Raw genomic sequence first — 18,361 nt, forward strand, 5'->3', positions numbered from 1 at the left:
ACACATTATCAAAAATACAAATTTGACCTAAAAACGTAAGGTGAAACATACTGTTGGTGGATCTTTCTGTACTCGAACAGATAAAGAAAAGCTGAAATCCCTTGGAACAACACAGTTCAGTGACTCTCAAACTTGTACTTCGTATGAACAGGAACAAAATTATTATTATGAGAATTACTAAGAATTGATCAGTCACTAAAAAAAACCTGACAAGGTAATCCTGACTTGATTTCATGGTTTTTTTTTTTTCATATTTTTTTTTCCCCCCTCAAGAGAAAATTAAGAACAGTCTCAGGTGAAAACCTGCACTCCTACAAGAAGATTCTTTTAACTCCTACAAATCAAGTTTTAAAAATGACTCCAACATAAATTTAACTCTGCATAAATTCATCCTATGGCAAAAAAAACAAACCAAAAGTGGAAGTCATGCCCTTCATCAGGCCCTTGTTCCTGCTCTCTTCCTTGTACCATCATTAGTATTCATGCAGCAGTGCATTAAGTAGATAAGGAAGTTCATCCTGCTCCAAAGCCATCTTCTTGATGGGTTAACTTTTGCTAGCAGTGGGGACTTAGAATAAATTTAAATGATTGTGGGACTATAGTGTTAGTGTTTTACCTTCGCACAAAAAGTTGCACTGTTTAAACCAATTTTAAAATGTTTAAAGAGTTCAGGTCTTGGGGTAAATACTCTGAAATTTGATTTTCTCAAGGCACTTGCATTGATTTTGCTAAGTGTTGACTCAGTCTAAATCACAAACAAGATAACAGTTTAAGAGAAAGCTCTGATTTCACTGAAAGTCATTAGTTTAACAAGTGCAACTGTACATTTACAACATATTGTTCAACTGAAGCCTGAAAACCAAAGCTACTACAAAACTTCAAATCCTAATTCTGAAAGATGCAGAGACTCTACCAGAAACAGACGAGATGACCACAAAGCACCAGCAGATCAAGATCCACAGGGGACTACCTGGAGCTAAAAAGATACATACTCCTTCCTCTCTTATCTTCTACAGGAAGCTAGCAGCAGAAGAAAATGAAGGAAAACAAAAGCAATCTCATAATCTGTTAATACTATTTGCAACTACTCAGAAATAGTTAAGTCTATCTTACCTCTATCATTTATTTATATGATACTTCACTTTTTTTTTTTTTTTTTTAGCAATACAGAGATTTACTATTTAGTACAAGAAAGCTCACAACAGATTTTCAACAAGATAAGGCATGAATGTTCAATATCTTTCTTATAACTGATACATTTAAGATTTTATCACACTAGAGATTAGAAAAAAATTAACTTGATTACTCATTAACTTGATTTCAGTTCTCCAATATTGAGCTTTGCTGATTCTTGGCCAGAAATTAAGAAGAGCTCACCCTAATCACATGAATGACCTATTCTTCGCATGGTAGTTTGGCCACCTCTCTAATTCAGCATATAAGACATTGTTAATTAAACTTGGTTTGGGTTCAAAACCCAATCACAGCTTAGAAATGCTAAAACAAAAGTTCTGAAGGAACTGGGCCAGAGCAGAAGGAAGATTGCAAAATCAGTTAAATTTTTAGAATGGAATCATCACCTTTAGAACTTGTTACCACGTGGGTAACACAACAAACCTAAATTAAAAAATAGAGACTCAGCTTGAAAATGCAAAGCTGCAGTAAACATGTAGAACTATCAATTAGTTTCTCCAGGAAACTGGTAAAGTGTGTAATTACATTATTTTGGTTTATACAATGGCAGTGATCAAACCCATCCATCCATTTTCAATTTAGTAAAGATTACTGATGGTAACTAAACCCAGGCACAAGATAGAATAAAATAATGAGGGAAAACTGCACTGCTAAGTACTCAGACAAGAAATTGTACACATTTCACTAGAAGCCAAATCTCATACAAAAATTCAGTCAGCTTTTTCACAGCTTTGCTGAGATACATGAGAGGGAGGGTCAATGCCATAACGTAACAGGACACGTCACTGATTTTGTACTATAAAAAGAACGCATGAGGGATGGAATATGGAGACAAATAATCAGACATGAAGTCTGAAGATAAATGCTAGCAGATGCTTGACAAGAGTCTCTTCATGGTTTAACAGAAAATATGAACAACTGATTTATAATAGATTTTCTTCATAGTTTTCTGTGGAAAGTTTGCATTCAGTATAATTTGCAGTTAGGAAATACCAGTTTTAGGCATATGTTTATTATGTTTTCTAGATCTCATTTGGTAAATACTGTTACATTAAAAAAAACCAGTTAATCATCAGTTGAACAGACCAGCATTTCTCAAAGAAAACCTAAAATAACAATCTGAGTTACCATCTGAATTTACCATCTTCCTGCATACAAAAAAAAGAGATTTAAATTCCTTAAATCCAACTACAAGTGACTGTTTTTCAGATTCTAGACTTACTTTCTAAAATCAGATTCCACTTGTCATTGCAGTCTTGAATCTTTCTGTACAAATGGTATTTGTAAAAAAACAACAAACCAACCTGCAATATAATCTGCAATGAACTCCTGCTAGCAGAAGAGACATCCAGGGGTCAACTGGAGCCTGACATTGTACCCACATTAAGTTTTCCAGGTAATAGATAAAGGTATGCCAATATATACTCATAGCATGGAATACCTGACAATTTATGTACCTGTAATACCTGTAATTTATGCTGCTGAGTCTCACACCAAGGCAAATAACCTAATATGCACCTGGAACAATACTACCTAAAACTGTAGTGTATGTATAGAAAGAATTATAATTTCTTCCATTATTTGTCAATAATTGCTGTTTTACAAGTGCATTTGTAATGTGGTCAACAGAATAGGTTCTGTGTTACAGATTGATATTCATACAACAAAATCATCACAAATGCTCACACTAACTTTAGGCAATTTTTTCAGTCCACTGGTTTTATTTATGGGATATGGTTATGGACCATGCAGTCTATTTCAACAGTTAATTCAAGAACAAGGACATAAATACAAATTTTATCTTGACATTCCTAACAATACACAAATTATATTCTAAATTATTCAAATTATAATCTAAGTGAGAATAAACATTACTGATCTTTTTTTGTTTACAAATAACGATAATTGTATGTAATTGCTCTTATGTATGTGGGCTTTTTTTTTTTCTCCCATCACTGCTATTAACCATATTAAGATTCTAATGCAAAAACTATTAAGATTTCAAAAACTATTCACATCTTTCAAAAGTGACTGACTGATAGAATTATCCAGAAGCATATTAAACATGCAAATTTATTTACTCTGGAACTGAATGCAATCTTTCCACATTTTAAATGGGCATAATGCTATTTTATTAACTGAACTCCACAAACAAACAAAACAAAACACCTACAACCCTTTTAGGAAAATGTACTAAACAACTTTTATTGTTCACATTAAAAAAGTTGGAATAAACATCTTGGATCATAAAGCAATTCTTCCCATGATGCCACATGCAGATTTATCTCTTTTGAGATGCATGTAATTCACAAGGGTGAACATTGAAAAAAAAACATGCATAAAACGTGCTTTCCTTTTTCACAGTTGACTCAACTGCATTTTGAAATTATCTAGGAAGTATTTATTAATCAATTTCTTACAACCACTGCAACACATGTCTTCTTGCTGTCAAAAACTGAATTGTCATTAAGGACAACTGGGAATAAAAAGTGCAACTTTCCTATTGTTAAGTTTGAAAGGAATAACTTCATGGAAATCATGAAACTAACTTAAAAAAGAAACAGGGTCTGGATTCTGTGATCCTTGTGTGTCCCTTCCAATTCACTATATTCTGTGACTCTAAAACCTTGCATTATGTAACAAACAGTTAAAAAGTTCAGTGCTTGCAAATGCATATTTACTAATACATACCATATCTATAAGTAACTGTTATTTACAATGAATGCTTGTCCTCGATTAAATTATTTTAACTCCAGCACATACCTTCTGACCTCCTGCAGATTCTGCACTGTGATGCTCTTTAAGTTTTTGTTCCTGTTCCATTATGTCTTTCAAATGTTCATTTACCTACAGACAAAAAAGCTTATTCCGTGGTCCAAGAAACAAGTTGTGGAAATTGCAAGTTTTCTTAAGGTCTGTAAATCACTACACTAAGTTTGCTGAAAAGATTTAACAGATATTTCTGATTCCATAGCTGTGAAGTGTAACCTGCAAACGTCAACATTCCAGCTGCAGTCTAGGTCACTTATGTTTAGCTTTATGCTTTATTAACAACTCTGCCCTTTATTATGCTTAATTGCATTTGATTAAGAGTGTATTGCTGTCATTTGATTTGATTATGTGGTAAAGCTAAACAATCTCAAGCAATATGTGCTCAAACATAAACAGAACACTTTGCTTTTAAATCATGATAAATAAGAAATTAGCTCTTTTAACATAGCCAACTGGAGACACTCAACCAACCAACACGCTATCTCAACATGACAGCAACTGTTAACGTGCCACATGCAAGTTATATTATTCTATTTAATTTAGACTTCTCATTTATCTAGATCACATAACTAGTTGAACTGATTTCTGCAAACTTCTTTTTTTGTTATCCACAAACAGCAGATGAAAAACAGTCCCTATCAGATACACCTATGTATATACATATCCATTCATCTCTAATACAATCTTACAGACTACAAATAAAATCATGGTTTGCTTCTCCATTGTTCATACCTTATTTATCCAGAACATGACAGCATCTTCTATGTCATAAGGTAGATCCGTAGCTTGGAAAAAGGATGAATACTGCTGAGTGCATGCAATCACTTTCTCAACGCTGACCATCTCGACAGTATAAGCCATCATAAGAGTATCAATCATAGCCAAATGAGCACTCTACAAAGAGAAATAGTAATGCCTAATTATTATGCACACTGAAATACCACTTTCTTACGTACTGTTTGCAAACATAGCCAGATACATAGGGGGCCAAAACTGTAAATGCTGTAAGTTTTCTGCCTGGTTTTCAGTTTTGAATCAAAACCAAACAACACAAACATGCACAACAGATTTGAGAAAGCAAGACAAAGCAAAAAACAAAAGGCTCACCATGAATTAAAGTAACTTGTGCAATAAAACAAACATCAAAAGTAAAGAAGCGCAAATGGAAAGAAAAAGAAACAATTTTCATGATACAAACATTACATCAACTTGATGTTTTAACAAAGCCTAAGAAGTCTTCTGAAATCTCCTTAGTGAAAATAATCCCCCTGGCCTCATCAATGTTATTTTACTGGAAATAAAAACTGACACTGGCTGGAAAGCAACCTTCAATCAATCATCATTATATTGCTGCATAAGCAACTTCACCTGTTTTTCAAGTCATAATTCCAGGAAGAAGACACAATTACATTAACGTAACTAAAAAGCAATATGACAGAAAACAATTATTTTTCTTCTACCAAACTCATTCTCTAACACAGATGTAGCTAAACACACACCAAACACACACCACTATGTTTAAAATAGGCACATACTGATAAATAAAACACAACGTCTGTTAACACAGATGTTTCATATATTGAAAGTCCATGGCTATTTCATAGTTTCTAAAAAAAATGTAAGTAAATAAGCAATCAGGATTTTCACTACATTCTCATAACCAAATAAGAAAATGATGCCAGTATGTAGAGGCAGCACTTAAGAGATTTGCATCTGCTTCACAACACGCTTTCTACGTATTTCCCCTAAACCAAAATGATTTCCCAAGACAGCATTTCTGAACATGCTGCTTTTCAACACATCTCTCATTGAAAACAAAGACCCCAAACACTTGTTAACACCGACCAGCTCTGTTGTATTCTATTAAAAAGTATGCACATAAACATTTCACAGGACAGCTTCTACAGCCATGGCAGCAGGCAGCAATATGCTCTCATCACTGCAGTTGAGGCTGTGGACACATCATTTATTCCAGAATTCCCAGGGGGAAAAAGATGAACAGATTCAGGTTTCTTGCTGCCCTTATTGTATGTATTACTTAAGAATGTTACGGTGCTGCCCTTAGAATCAGACAGCAGTAATACCATTTTTTTATGCAGCTAAGCTGTTTTAATTGACAAAAAAAAGGCAGATTATTCCTTAGATACTAACTACATATTTTCATGAAACTGTGCCTGATAGCAAACCTTCCTGGCAACAGCCAGTGCTCTTTCACCTTACACCCAGGAGCCTCCCTGCCTGCCACAGTGTGAGTGCTGCCCGCACTCACACTGCGCTCCTCCTGCCCAGTGCCTGCATGGCTGAGTGACTGCAGGGCTCTGCCCAGCACTGACACAGCCTCCAAGGTGCTGCTGGAGCTGTGGTTTGGACACATCCAGATGTCTTATACACGTATCTATTAGTGGCTGTGCATTATCTATTAATGGAACAACCAGCCATCCAACAAAGTATTTTTTTTTCATTATCTCTCTTTCAGCGTCAGCTGCCCACTGCTGCTTTGCAAACCAAAAACACGTGAGCAAATAGGTCTCAGGTCTTCACAGGCACGTGTTACAAGGTAGAGATCCATACCAAAGTCTCATCCCATGTCCAAGCATCACAAAGCATTAGTGCCTGTCTCTTCCTACAAAAAGCTAATGCCAGCCCACACAACCTCTCCCCTCAGCCACCTTCCCCAGCAACTTTAGCAGCCACCTAAGGAGACGCACAGATCAGATTCCCCAAAGACAAAGCCAGTTTCTTAGCTGAACAGTCTTCACATTTGTCCAGGAAGGAATAGGAAGGTAAGTCAGCTCACAAACGCAGCCATACCACTTGCTTCACTGCAGATTTAGAAGCTGACGAGGACTTGCTTCTCAGCCTCCAGTACCTGTGGTAACAAATGGCAAGGACACCCTGGCCCGTTCCTCAACACATTACAGCTTCTCTGCTAAGGACAACACGCAATTCACATCAATGTGGAACAGAGGGCTTTAAAGACCTACACCCAAGGTGCTGAGAGCCTTTCGTTTGGATGTATGCTCACACTTTCTCACCTGAAAAGAAGACCACTGACTGGTTCTGAGCCCAAGCTAGCTCCACAGACAAGAACTTGAACGTAACAGTATAAACATGCTCTTTGACATACTCCAAAGCTGTGGGAAGGTCAAAGACTTGTTCCTAAACATACTTTAAGTCCAAAAGATACAGAGCAGACTATGTAACCTTTTCTGTGGCATGTTATGAAGATACTGAAGTTAACTGAGCAGCCTGCTTCACAGACTTCAGAATTAGGTGATTAAGAAGCATCTGAAAAATCACAACAAACAACTCAGTACTGCAGCAAACTTAGCCCTCATTATGGAAAGTATTGATGCATGTAGAAACAAACCAGTAAACAGATTATTCACATATTAGTAAAAGCCAGTACCTACAGTACCTATAATAACAGAAAATTGCTGAGAACACATGATTTGAATCAAGTAAACTTACAACACTGCGCTGTACAGCTCTTATCTACAAAAAAAAGTAGCGCCCTTCACTCCACTACAGAGTTCATAGAAGATCTACTACTTAGTTCTAAAAGTCACAGCTTAGAAATGAAATCCACGTCTTACACTCACACATTAACACATTTCAGCATTTTGTTAAGTGCCTGCTTGGAAAGAAAAGCAATGGAGCTAAGTTCAAAAACTACTGCTATCATTCCGTATTCACTTGGCTTCTGCCTACCAAGATTCTCAATACATTACAAATGCATTAAGTAAATAAAATTAATTACAGTTAGCTAGCCAAATCGCATATTTTCAGCGTTTCCAGCAAATTATTTAAAAACTGCAAACTACTTATGCAAACAAATGCAGCAATGAAAAGATGACCCTTGCCAATAGTCTGTTACTATCAAAACAAGGTTGAATCAACCTGCACACTGATGGGATCTCTCTGAAATAAGCTACCACGTAAAGGAATCTGCAAAGTCTCAGAAGTCTCATCAATTATTTTCCTTATAACTCATAGAAGACATTCAAAGGGGAATATTAAAATAATATTGGAAAAAAAAAAATTGGTCAACTTGAAACTATGATCCCAAGAAACAACTCACAAATTTGCTATTTTTGCTAATTTTATTTACAGGTCAATCCTGATTGAAATTACCAGTTATAGATTTTTTTTCCCCAGGGAACTGAAAGCAATCATATAACATGCAACTTAAACCTAAAATAATTGTACAAAAAATTAATTCCACACACAGTTCCACTGTTTCTTCTCCCCCCTTATCGGAGAAAAAGTCAAGCAAGCTACATTCTTTTATGTCTTGTAGTTCGTTATGCTAAACAAAAAATACTAAACTAAAAACTGTGCTACAAAAACAGTACCCCATTGTTTAAAATACAAGGTTTATCAGCATAACTATTGAAGTCCTGGAAAAAAAAGTTTGAATAGTAATTAAGTTCCCAAGAGAAGCCTTCTCCTCCTTTGATCATTTCACTACAATGATGCAAAGTAGTGAGATCTTAAATGGCACAATATTATGCCTTAAAAAAATGCTCCATTTTGAAGTGGATTTTTTTTTTTTCTTTTTCAAGGCAAACACAGTTTTGTTTTTTCTCAGCTACACCCTGCACAGAACACAAGAGTCTTAACTCAATCATCCCATATAATTACTGGTTACTTTTTGCTTCTTTAATGTAGGTTCCACAGCTTTCTTTTCCACTAGTGATTACTTCAGTAAGCAGCTTACTGAATTATCCTGAAGCATCACTGCTAATGCTTTTTTCTGTCTCATCTTTGATTATTTGGTTCACTTCACCTCCAATCAGCAACTATCAACAACTTCATAAAAAATGTACTATGCATAAGGTGTGTGTGTGTGTATATATATATATATTGTACATACATGTATGCTTATGGACAAATACTGCATATTATATCTGATATTATTACATACTACTAAGCATAGTTATATGTTCCACTAAAAGATGCAAGCAAGGAGGTTTCTTTTGACCTGATTCCTTAGGAAAATCATAGCTAAAACAATTTCCCAGAATGGTACTAGAAAAAAGGGAGAAAAAAAGAACAAGAAGAAGGTAGAAAATATAATTGTTAACTTCATGCTTGTAAAGCAAAACTAAATGTGCCAATCAAAAATCCTAAGTCTTTCCTTTTTTTCTTTCTATTAAAAACATTCCCCTAGTCACTATGCTTTGAGAGACTTGATTTGGACAGGATATCGTTTCTGTAAACAGGAATACGTATTTCTGTTCTCATGGAAGTCGGCTGTGTCTGAATAATCTGAGAAAAATTTTGTGAAGGGATTTGGTCACGTTTAGGAAAAGAAGCCCTTAAGCTGTACTTCGCACTTGTAAAATAAACATACATTTCTAGCTAGATTCCCTAAAGATTTTACCCACACTGGATTTGGCACTCAAACAAAGAATGGAAGAGATCAGATCTCTAAAATCAGCTGGGAGAATGTTTGTGCCACTTTGTTTTTTTTACTGATTTCTACACCTGTAGCCAATGGTGTCTACTTACCGAGAACAGGTTTTGTTTGCAGGTACTTATCAAAATACAGCATAGAACAAATTTGCTTCGCAGCATTCACATGCAGCACCCGCACCACTGGTGACAGCTACTTCAGCAGTCAGCAGTAATGAACACAGTAAATTCCACAGACTTGGACGTAACAACTTCAGGTCATGTTTCACCACATACTAAGATTACAAACACATTCACCATTTTCTGTATTCCTAAAAGCAGTTATCTGGTAATGCTAACTCTAAATAACATTTCCCAAGAAAACTGCAATTCTCATTACTGTTCTGCTAGCACGTCAGTTCTAAAATTAGTGTTATGTCTCCTGTTATGATTATTACCAAAAATTCCTTGCTAATTAAGAGAAAGCCAAGATAATTGGAAAGAAACAAACCAAGGAAGAAAACAACAGCTAAGAGAGATCATCCCCACAGAAAACATCACTGAATTTCTAACTGCTCCAATAAACAGACCATGCAGAATGAACACTACAGGACACATACTTAATGAGAAAAGACAATAATACCAGGTGGCTGGCAGACACAGTAAGGGACAGGAATAGCGAGGAAATATGGGATTAAACATACAGGACAACAGCAGCAGCAAACAGTCGTGTTAAACACACAGTGGTGATGTCCTCAAGCACCACATTAACCCACAGCTCTGAATTCTGTTTTCTTCAGCACTCAATGAACAAAGTTTGTGGTATCTTGAATTCCCAGGTACCTTTCCACAAAAGACCTTCACTTAAATAACACAAGTCTCAAATCAATCAAATCAGTCTCAAATCAAATTCAAATTAACGAGTGAAACACAAGGTGAATATGTTTTGGTCAACAAAACAGAATAGTCACAAGTATTCAGTTCTGCCATTTGACAACTTTTGGACTTAATTCTTCTTTGGCCTCATGCACTACTCATCCCTAGCACAATTCTAACATAACCCCAATTTTCTAGTTATTCTTGTCCTGCAAAGCAACAATCAAGTTGCATTACCTCACGGCACTTCCATGAAGCACTTACATCCTGCAAGATGCTTGTTTAGCAAGAACAGCATTACAGTGCCATGTTAAACACGTCCTAACAGGTTCTACAGGTAGTGGTTTTTCTCCTTATTTATCATAACCCTCTATATTTGGTTAAATTTTTTCATTTAGTAATTGGTTCCAAGAATGCACAAAAACATTATTTAACGACTTACACATTTGACATGGGAAATATTTCTAAAAGTGGAATCGTTAAGTATATAAACTTGCTGAGTTAAGCATTTTGGTAACACGTTCTTCTGCTTAAGGTTCCTTCATTATGCTTCTCATGGAATTTAATGATTTCATCTATTAACTCAATCCAAATTAAGTCCTAAGCAGATTCCAGAAGTCTTTTCAAATTACATAACCAGGTAGGACTTTGCCCTTTGACCCCTCCATACCTCTTCATAGTGAAGACCTAAACTATAAGCACTGGAATCATGAACCAGCAAATGACTGTTATTTTACTATTTTTACTTTGTCCCACTTTATAGTTTCGTACTATATAACAAATATGCATGCAGACATCAAGAATACTCTAGCAATCAGCACTTGAGTGACTTCATATCAAGCACTCATTTTTCAAACAAACCAAACAAATTGAAATGAGAAAGTAATGCAGAATGACTGATAACTAGACAAAATTATACATGTGTAGAAGAATAAACAGCACTAGCTTTAAATTTCCCTAACACTTTTTAAAGTGATCATTCAAAATTCTGCCAGATCACAGTCAAATCCTGCCCAGAGCAACCAGAAACAAAAAATTATGTAAACAATTTCTATTTTGTTGCATGTGTGCACTGTTTGTTGTTCTTACGCTCTAGACATTTACACCAAAATGAAATGGTAGCAATATAAAATACCATCTGGACTTCTCATTTCACAACAATCACCACCAATCTTTGCAGAATACAGGAGTTGGGAAAAAGGGAAACAGGACTGGCTCTGGTTCCAAACCAAGGACACCATATACAAATTAGCAGTTCCTTCTTCCTGACTCACTCATACCAGCATAGTAATGACATTGAAGGCAGTGATTTAACTTCTCCGGCAACTCAGCAAAACTCCTCCAGAGGTATTTGTCCACAGGGAGTACCCAAGCCTGTTCACCTCAGAACATCTGCTTCAGGAACATAGCCTTAGGAACACTGGAGAACTACCACTTCAGCACGGGGATGCAGGAGCAGTTGGGTGCTTCAGAATGTGGGGTGAAGAGTTCACGTTTGGGTGATGTGCTACGAGTATGTAAGCCAGTAAGGGACACAGAGAAAAGGCTGAGGTCCCAGAATCAACCTAGATGTATGGCTAGCATACTACTTCATGGAAACGTCAGTGGAGCCCTGTCTTCCACCATGCTTGACTTAGCCTAGCATCGTGCCACAGCACAGTGTGAGGTCCTACGTGTTTCACTGATAACCACCCACGGCCATCTTGGAATTCCAACTCAGTTTTGAAACCTTGCAACCCAGGCTTTTAATTAATTCGCTTTCCAGCTGTTTACTGTTGATAGTAACTTTTTAAATTACAGTTCTTGTTACTCAGATAACTGATATAACATGCTTTCTGATCCACAGCATTTTGTTTTGCTTCTTCCTTAATATTAAACTACTTTGCTACTCCCACACTATCTCACAAAAGTTTAAGCACAGCCCAAATATCAAATGCCCATCTGGTGTAAGTCACACCTAATTCATATACCTAATTCATTAAGATCAGCAGCCTAAAGTAACACATAGGATGAAACATCATGTAATTCTCAGCACTTAACATCTTTTTTCTACTGCCCTGTGGTCTTGGGTTCTGACAAATGAAGTTCTAAAAACAAGCACGCAGGGTACTTCTGAAAATAAGAGAATAATCATGTTTTAATTACACTGATGAATAGTAAGATGTACTGATTTGATCAATTACTATGTCTGATACAACAGATATTGAAAAGGTGATTACACATTGCAGTTTAGGATGATAATCAGTTTGAGACAGTGTAAGCAGTGGGTCATTATCTGCAGTTCGCTGTAGCAGAACTCAAATAATATTTGAAAGGACACTTAGAATCATAGAAAACCTTCAGTTGGAAGTGACCGCTGGCTGTCGTTCAGACCAATGCCCTTTTCATAACAGTTCTAAGTAGCTGTATTTCTCAGGGGCTTCACCAGGTACATTACTGGTATCAATAACGATGGAGAACCCACAAGCTCTTTGAGTAACCCCTTAATGCCTTCCACCATTTCAAAGTTAGCTGGTTTCTTCTCAGTACAAAGTCCCTGCTTCATGAAAAATAAGTGGTTCAATTACAATGTACAGAAAGACTATGTAGCTCTTCTCCTTCAGCAAGAGAATATAGATCTGAATTCTCAATGTCATTATTTAAGTTGGTGATGTTTGCTTTCATTTATTTATTTATAAGATAAAAACACAACACTTTACTACAAAAGGAGAGGGGAAATTAGCTTTGGTTCCCTCGTTTCTCAATCCAAAAAAAGGACTCAATAGGGCCAAAGACATCAATGGAATTAAAATCCAGTACTGTTGCTAGAAAACAAACACTTGCAAGTCACCCAAGGCACAAAGTCTACAAGCTGCCATACTGCTGTCTTTTTTATAGTATAAATCAGCAACATCTTTAATTCAAGCATAAGCAATGCACTCTCCAATGCAGCATAATTCAGCGCATCACAAAAAACCTAAGGTTTTATAAGATGACATGCGAAGTAGGAATACAAACAGGATGCTCTTTGAAAAGGGGGAAGCAAGCTCTAATCTGTGTGTGAGACCAATGTAACACGTCCCCCCTACATTTGTCTGAAAAGGATTTGTCATCTCCATTCTGCTTTCTTACTTACACCTTTACATGCCATTTTTTAAATGTTTCATTTCCTAACATTATGGCAGTATGGCTTCACCTGCACAGTTCTGGGACTGTAGTCTTGCAAGGTAAGATTTTAGCTTCTACGTTCTACTCAGATTCCTCAGGAAACACGCCTCCCAGCTGAAACTCATGTACGCAACTCTTGCCAAAATACAATAGTGGAAAAAAAAAATACTTCAGTTACTCAGTGAAGACTTTCAGGAAGAACTTCCAGTTATGAAGGACTTTCAAATGTTTTATTCTTTTGAAAAACACTCACCTTCATTTTTGAGGTGACCATCCTTATTGGTTTAAATGTGTATTTTTGCTGTTTATTGAGGATATGTATGCGCATCTTTAAGCACCTTAGACAAAAGAAAGAAGTCAATGTTGTGCTAACTGCCTTTGAAATGTAAGCATTCAAAAGCTTGGGAGAACTTCACTTCTTCATGTCATACCACTGTATCTGTATAAAGCTGCTGCTTGAGAAGCTAAGAACTGTTGCAGCAATTTTCATATAGCTCATGTACAAAAACCTTCTTTTAGGTCAGGAACATAAGAATATTTCTCAGCATATCTTTCCTTATTGAAGGAGAATACTGATTAAATCAAAATATTACATCATTCCAGCATGCTGTCCTCAAGAAGAGAAAATACTAGCTTTGATTTTTATACAAAAACATAATATGTAATCTTCCTGACTTTCATATGAACAGGTTCACCATAACTTCCTCAGTGTTTCTTTATTAAACATAAGGGCAGAGAAATAAGGTCATCATACCCATTACTGTAATGGTAATTACATGAAGAAGAGCAATTATTTTTGTCCTCTCCCTCAAAGGATTGTAGAAATACCACATTTGTGGTCCATAGCACAGAATAGTAAAACATGAGAGAAACTGCCCTTGTTGAAGATCTTCTTTTAAAACAACAGCTAAAGTTAAAAGAAATTTCCCATCTCCTACTTGAATGAATTCTATCAGCAGCATTAAAGAAATTAGAACAGACACAAAATTACACTGATCACAAACCTGCTTCCCCATGGCTGTTACTGTAGTAAAGACTAGCAGGTGACAAGTTGCTGACTAATAGCATTACTAAATTAGACAGCTGAACAACATTTTTTCATCCAGCGATTAAGGGGTTGTGACAGGCCAGCTGTAACAATGGCTGCTGAGCAAGGAAGTGGTGCGCAGTTGAAGTTAAAGCATATGTGGGAAAGGTGTACAGGGTTGTTTAGACAAATGTATCCAAAAGCCTTTCCGCCTGTTAGGTCAGTCCAGACTTGAAACTCACAAGCTTTCTGAAGATTGATATTGGATAGCTTCAAACATCCTATGGACATATGCTTCTGTTGTCAAGAATCTCTCCACTTGGGAAATGATGTGGAATTTAAGCTGTGTATTAGTAAGGTGATTGAATGTCTCTCTGCTTGTCACAAAAATAGGTAGTTCAATGAAGAAGTAACTAAAGCTTTTCTTCTTAGAAGTTAATTTAGCAAAGGCATGAAAAAGTAAGTAGAATACTTTCCTCAGGAAGTTTATTTTCTTCCTGGTAAGGCTTTTGAAAACCGAAAAGGATAATTAGTTTCTGACTCCCACACAAAACTCTAGAATGCTTTTTTCTCCAAAGAAAAAGGACGTAAGTCCACTACAAACCATACAGTACTCCTCAGTTAATTGGTAACCAAGATTTCTGGTCTCATACTTCACAATTATTTGTTTGTAATGTGATACTTTTTAAGGCATGAAAAAGAATGAGAGAAGTCTCTCCTCCACCTCCCTCAGCAAATGGAATAATTGGTGGTTCATATATCTATTAAAACAGTAAAGCTTACTATCACATTCCCATTCCTCATGCCTTTTTGGCTCATGAAGTTATTCTAGGAGGCGCTGCATAATTAGTACCTCTCAAAACGATCAAGTTAATTGCAGTAATGACACATTCACATTGTAGCAAACAACTACTTCCGCTCCAAAATATCACTCCTCCTTTTCTCCCCAGCCCAGGCAAGCTGAGTAAGAGACTGGGACATACATGAAGCAAAACAAAGAAAACAGCTGAACAGAAGAACAAAATACAGAAACGATGAAAAATGGTAAACCCTACACCTTCATTTGCAAAAAAACATTTTTCAATAACTTAAGATATCTATTATTGGAATGAAAGTATGCGTCGGCTGCACTTCCAAGAACAGCAGTACTTATCAGTAGCGTTACTGGAAACCTCTGCTACCAGCACAAGAGATGCCAGAGCACATATCCAGAAACCATACAAGTGCTTCATGCGATGCTGAAGTCTTGGCTTCAGCAAAATGAATGATCCCATGCTTCAGCAGCACAAACTGATGCCTCACCTCAGCTATTAAATCACATTTTTAAAGTGGGAAAAAGAGAGGAGAACCTCCTCACTCAAGTTGTAAACTGGCATCAGCTCTCTTTTTACAAACATTCATATTCTATAACCCCTACATGGAAAGAGGTGATCCTGGAAGTTTGTCTGATTTACTCATGAGATACATTATTGAACATTTTGCAGAAAAGACATGTCATGGTTCTATGTTTTTCGTTTTTGTTTTTGGGTTTCAGTATTCCACATCAAAACATCATGTAGTGTACGGGGCATTAAAGTGTCACTGCCCCAATCCCAGCTACCTATCCCTGTACATTACAGAAGTCACGGGATCTGGCCCTTCCGGGTGGGGGGGGCGCGCTCTTGCTGCCTTGCAGTGGGTGCAGGAGGGTGCTTTCCTAGCCGTTCCAAGCTTTTCAGGTTTGAATCGGTCCCGGGAACTCTCTCTCTCTCTCATCTTGTCTGATTTATTAATCTCAATTTCAATTAAATTGTATATATTGTGTTATCTTGTATTCCAACATTATAGTAAAATAAGTTTTCCTCCATAGATTGTTGCCGCTGTTCTTTTCCTCCCTTCCTTCCTTCCCATTTTGTGGGACTGGGGTGGGGGGGGGGAGGGTAGAGGCCTGTCGCCCCTGTCACGGACATAGATTGATCTGGTCAAATCCGTGACAGATTTTTTGGCGCCCAACGTGGGGCTCGATTGCTTTTTAGCTTTTTGAACGAATCTCTTTTTCTCTCTGCTCTTAGAGAGCTTCGTTAGGGAGCATTATCAGTAGTTCAGGTTTCTGTGCTGGAAAACCTGACCTTGAAAGATTAGGCGTACTGCCAGTGTTCTGGGATATTTGTAAACTTTGAGCACTACTTAGTCTGGGTAGTGCCTTTTTTCTTTTTTTCTCTCCTCTTGTTAGCTTCAATTCATTAACCCTTTTTTAGCAAGCACCAGCGATGAACCCACTCGTTATCGTGGGGGTGCTGGGTAAAGGATTAAAAGCAATGGTGTTAGTCACAACCTACTGGCCAATAATCCAGCTCATAATTATGTGTTGTGGAATTGCAACCATATATAGGTACCTAATGACACTGATGGAGACACCTATGTTTTACCTATTTGCAATGTGGTATGATTTGAACTTTGACATCTACATCCCAGAAGGAATGGCTAATTTCACGAACAACTACATCCCAGAAGGAATGGCTAATTTCACGAACAACTACATCCCATATGGAGTAGCTAATTTCACAAACAACTACATCCCAAATGGAATAGCTAATTTTACAAACAACACAATGTTCAGACCAGTCTCCAGGTTTTCTTCTCGGTTTATCAAACGTTTTTCGAATCTTGAATTAATACTCATGTTGGTGAGTGTGTCATCAATACTCATGTTGGTGTGCATGTCGTTAATTTTCCTGAATGTACTCCAACGCATTCGTAATAAGGAGTCTACTCCAAAACTAGAGAATGATGATTGGCAGGGAATATGGAGAGGTTTAGGAAAGGTCTTAGAAGCATGGGGACCCGCAGTGTCATGGGATTTTACTCTTGAACACCTGTGGGATCCTGAGAAACTAAGCCAGTATTTGAGTCAGGGACTATGCGGCTTACATAAATCTAAGGAGGTACAACTTATTTGGGGTTTGGCTTGTGCTTACCGTGCCCTATATAATACCATTCGGGAGAGAGAGAGTTTCCGAGCTGAGGTTCAAGCCAAAGGGGAAAATCCCCAAGTCAAATCTAATCAATCACAGGAGACACCAGTAACAATACCGGTTGCTCCTGTGGAGGGCAAGAAATGGAAACGAGTGTCTTCACGTCTTGAACGAAAAAGAGAAGAAGAGGAGGAGGAGGAGGAAGATCCAGGCGAGGGGCCCTCCTCAGAACCACCACCATCGCGAAAGGCAAAAGCGAAAACTAAGAGACATGCAGAAGAGAGTGATGAAGAGGAAGTCTCTATTACTACTCGCCGGCCTCTAAAGATGACTGAAATCCAAGGTTCAAGAAAGGAGTTCACACGGCGCCTGAATGAAAGTATTGTTTCCTGGTTGGTTCGCTGTTGGGACAGTGGGGCCCATAGCTTGTCTCTGGATGGTAATGAAGCTCGCCAACTGGGTGCCATTGCCAGAGATCCAGCTATTGATAGAGGAATTAGTCGATGTTCGGATGAGGCTGCCTCCCTCTGGGAACGAGTGTTAACAGCTGTGAAGGAAAAGTATCCCTTCAAAAATAGCTTGAAGATTGCAATGAAAAAATGGGATACAGTTGAAAAGGGTATCCAGTATTTGAGGGAAATAGGCGTGGTGGAAATGTTGTATGACCCTGACTTTGTTCCTAACCAACCACACCAAAACCGCGACCCTGAAAGAGTGAGGACAACGCCTGAGATATGGCAGAAAATCGTGACAACAGCGCCGGACAAATATGCCGCTACACTAACGTCAGCGTGTGACAGATACCAGGAACAACAGAGAACGCCCTTAGTTTATGAATTAATTCTTACGCTCCAAAACTACGAACAATTGCTGTCCCCAATTCATTCTGCCGTTGCTGCAATATCAAGAATGACAGAGCAAGTGTCTCAACTGATTAACCGTGACAAACCTGTAGCAGTATCAGAAACGCTTGATGAAGATCAGGATAATCAAA

At 37.4% G+C, this 18,361-nt stretch overlaps 1 protein-coding gene across 3 annotated transcripts in view; it reads right to left on the reverse strand.

Moving 5' to 3' along the window:
* Window positions 1–18,361, reverse strand: part of CAMSAP2 (calmodulin regulated spectrin associated protein family member 2) — a 78,932-nt gene that overhangs the window by 30,563 nt on the left and 30,008 nt on the right. For all 3 annotated transcript variants that reach the window (XM_048944565.1, XM_048944564.1, XM_048944566.1), the window contains 2 exons: window positions 4,699–4,860; window positions 3,958–4,041 (listed from right to left, as the gene is read on the reverse strand). In XM_048944565.1, the coding sequence (XP_048800522.1) occupies window positions 3,958–4,041; window positions 4,699–4,860 (246 nt within the window). The remainder of the gene's footprint in view (window positions 1–3,957; window positions 4,042–4,698; window positions 4,861–18,361) is intronic.

The sequence above is a fragment of the Lagopus muta genome, chromosome 5, assembly GCF_023343835.1.
Source record: "Lagopus muta isolate bLagMut1 chromosome 5, bLagMut1 primary, whole genome shotgun sequence".
Classification (NCBI taxonomy): domain Eukaryota; kingdom Metazoa; phylum Chordata; class Aves; order Galliformes; family Phasianidae; genus Lagopus; species Lagopus muta.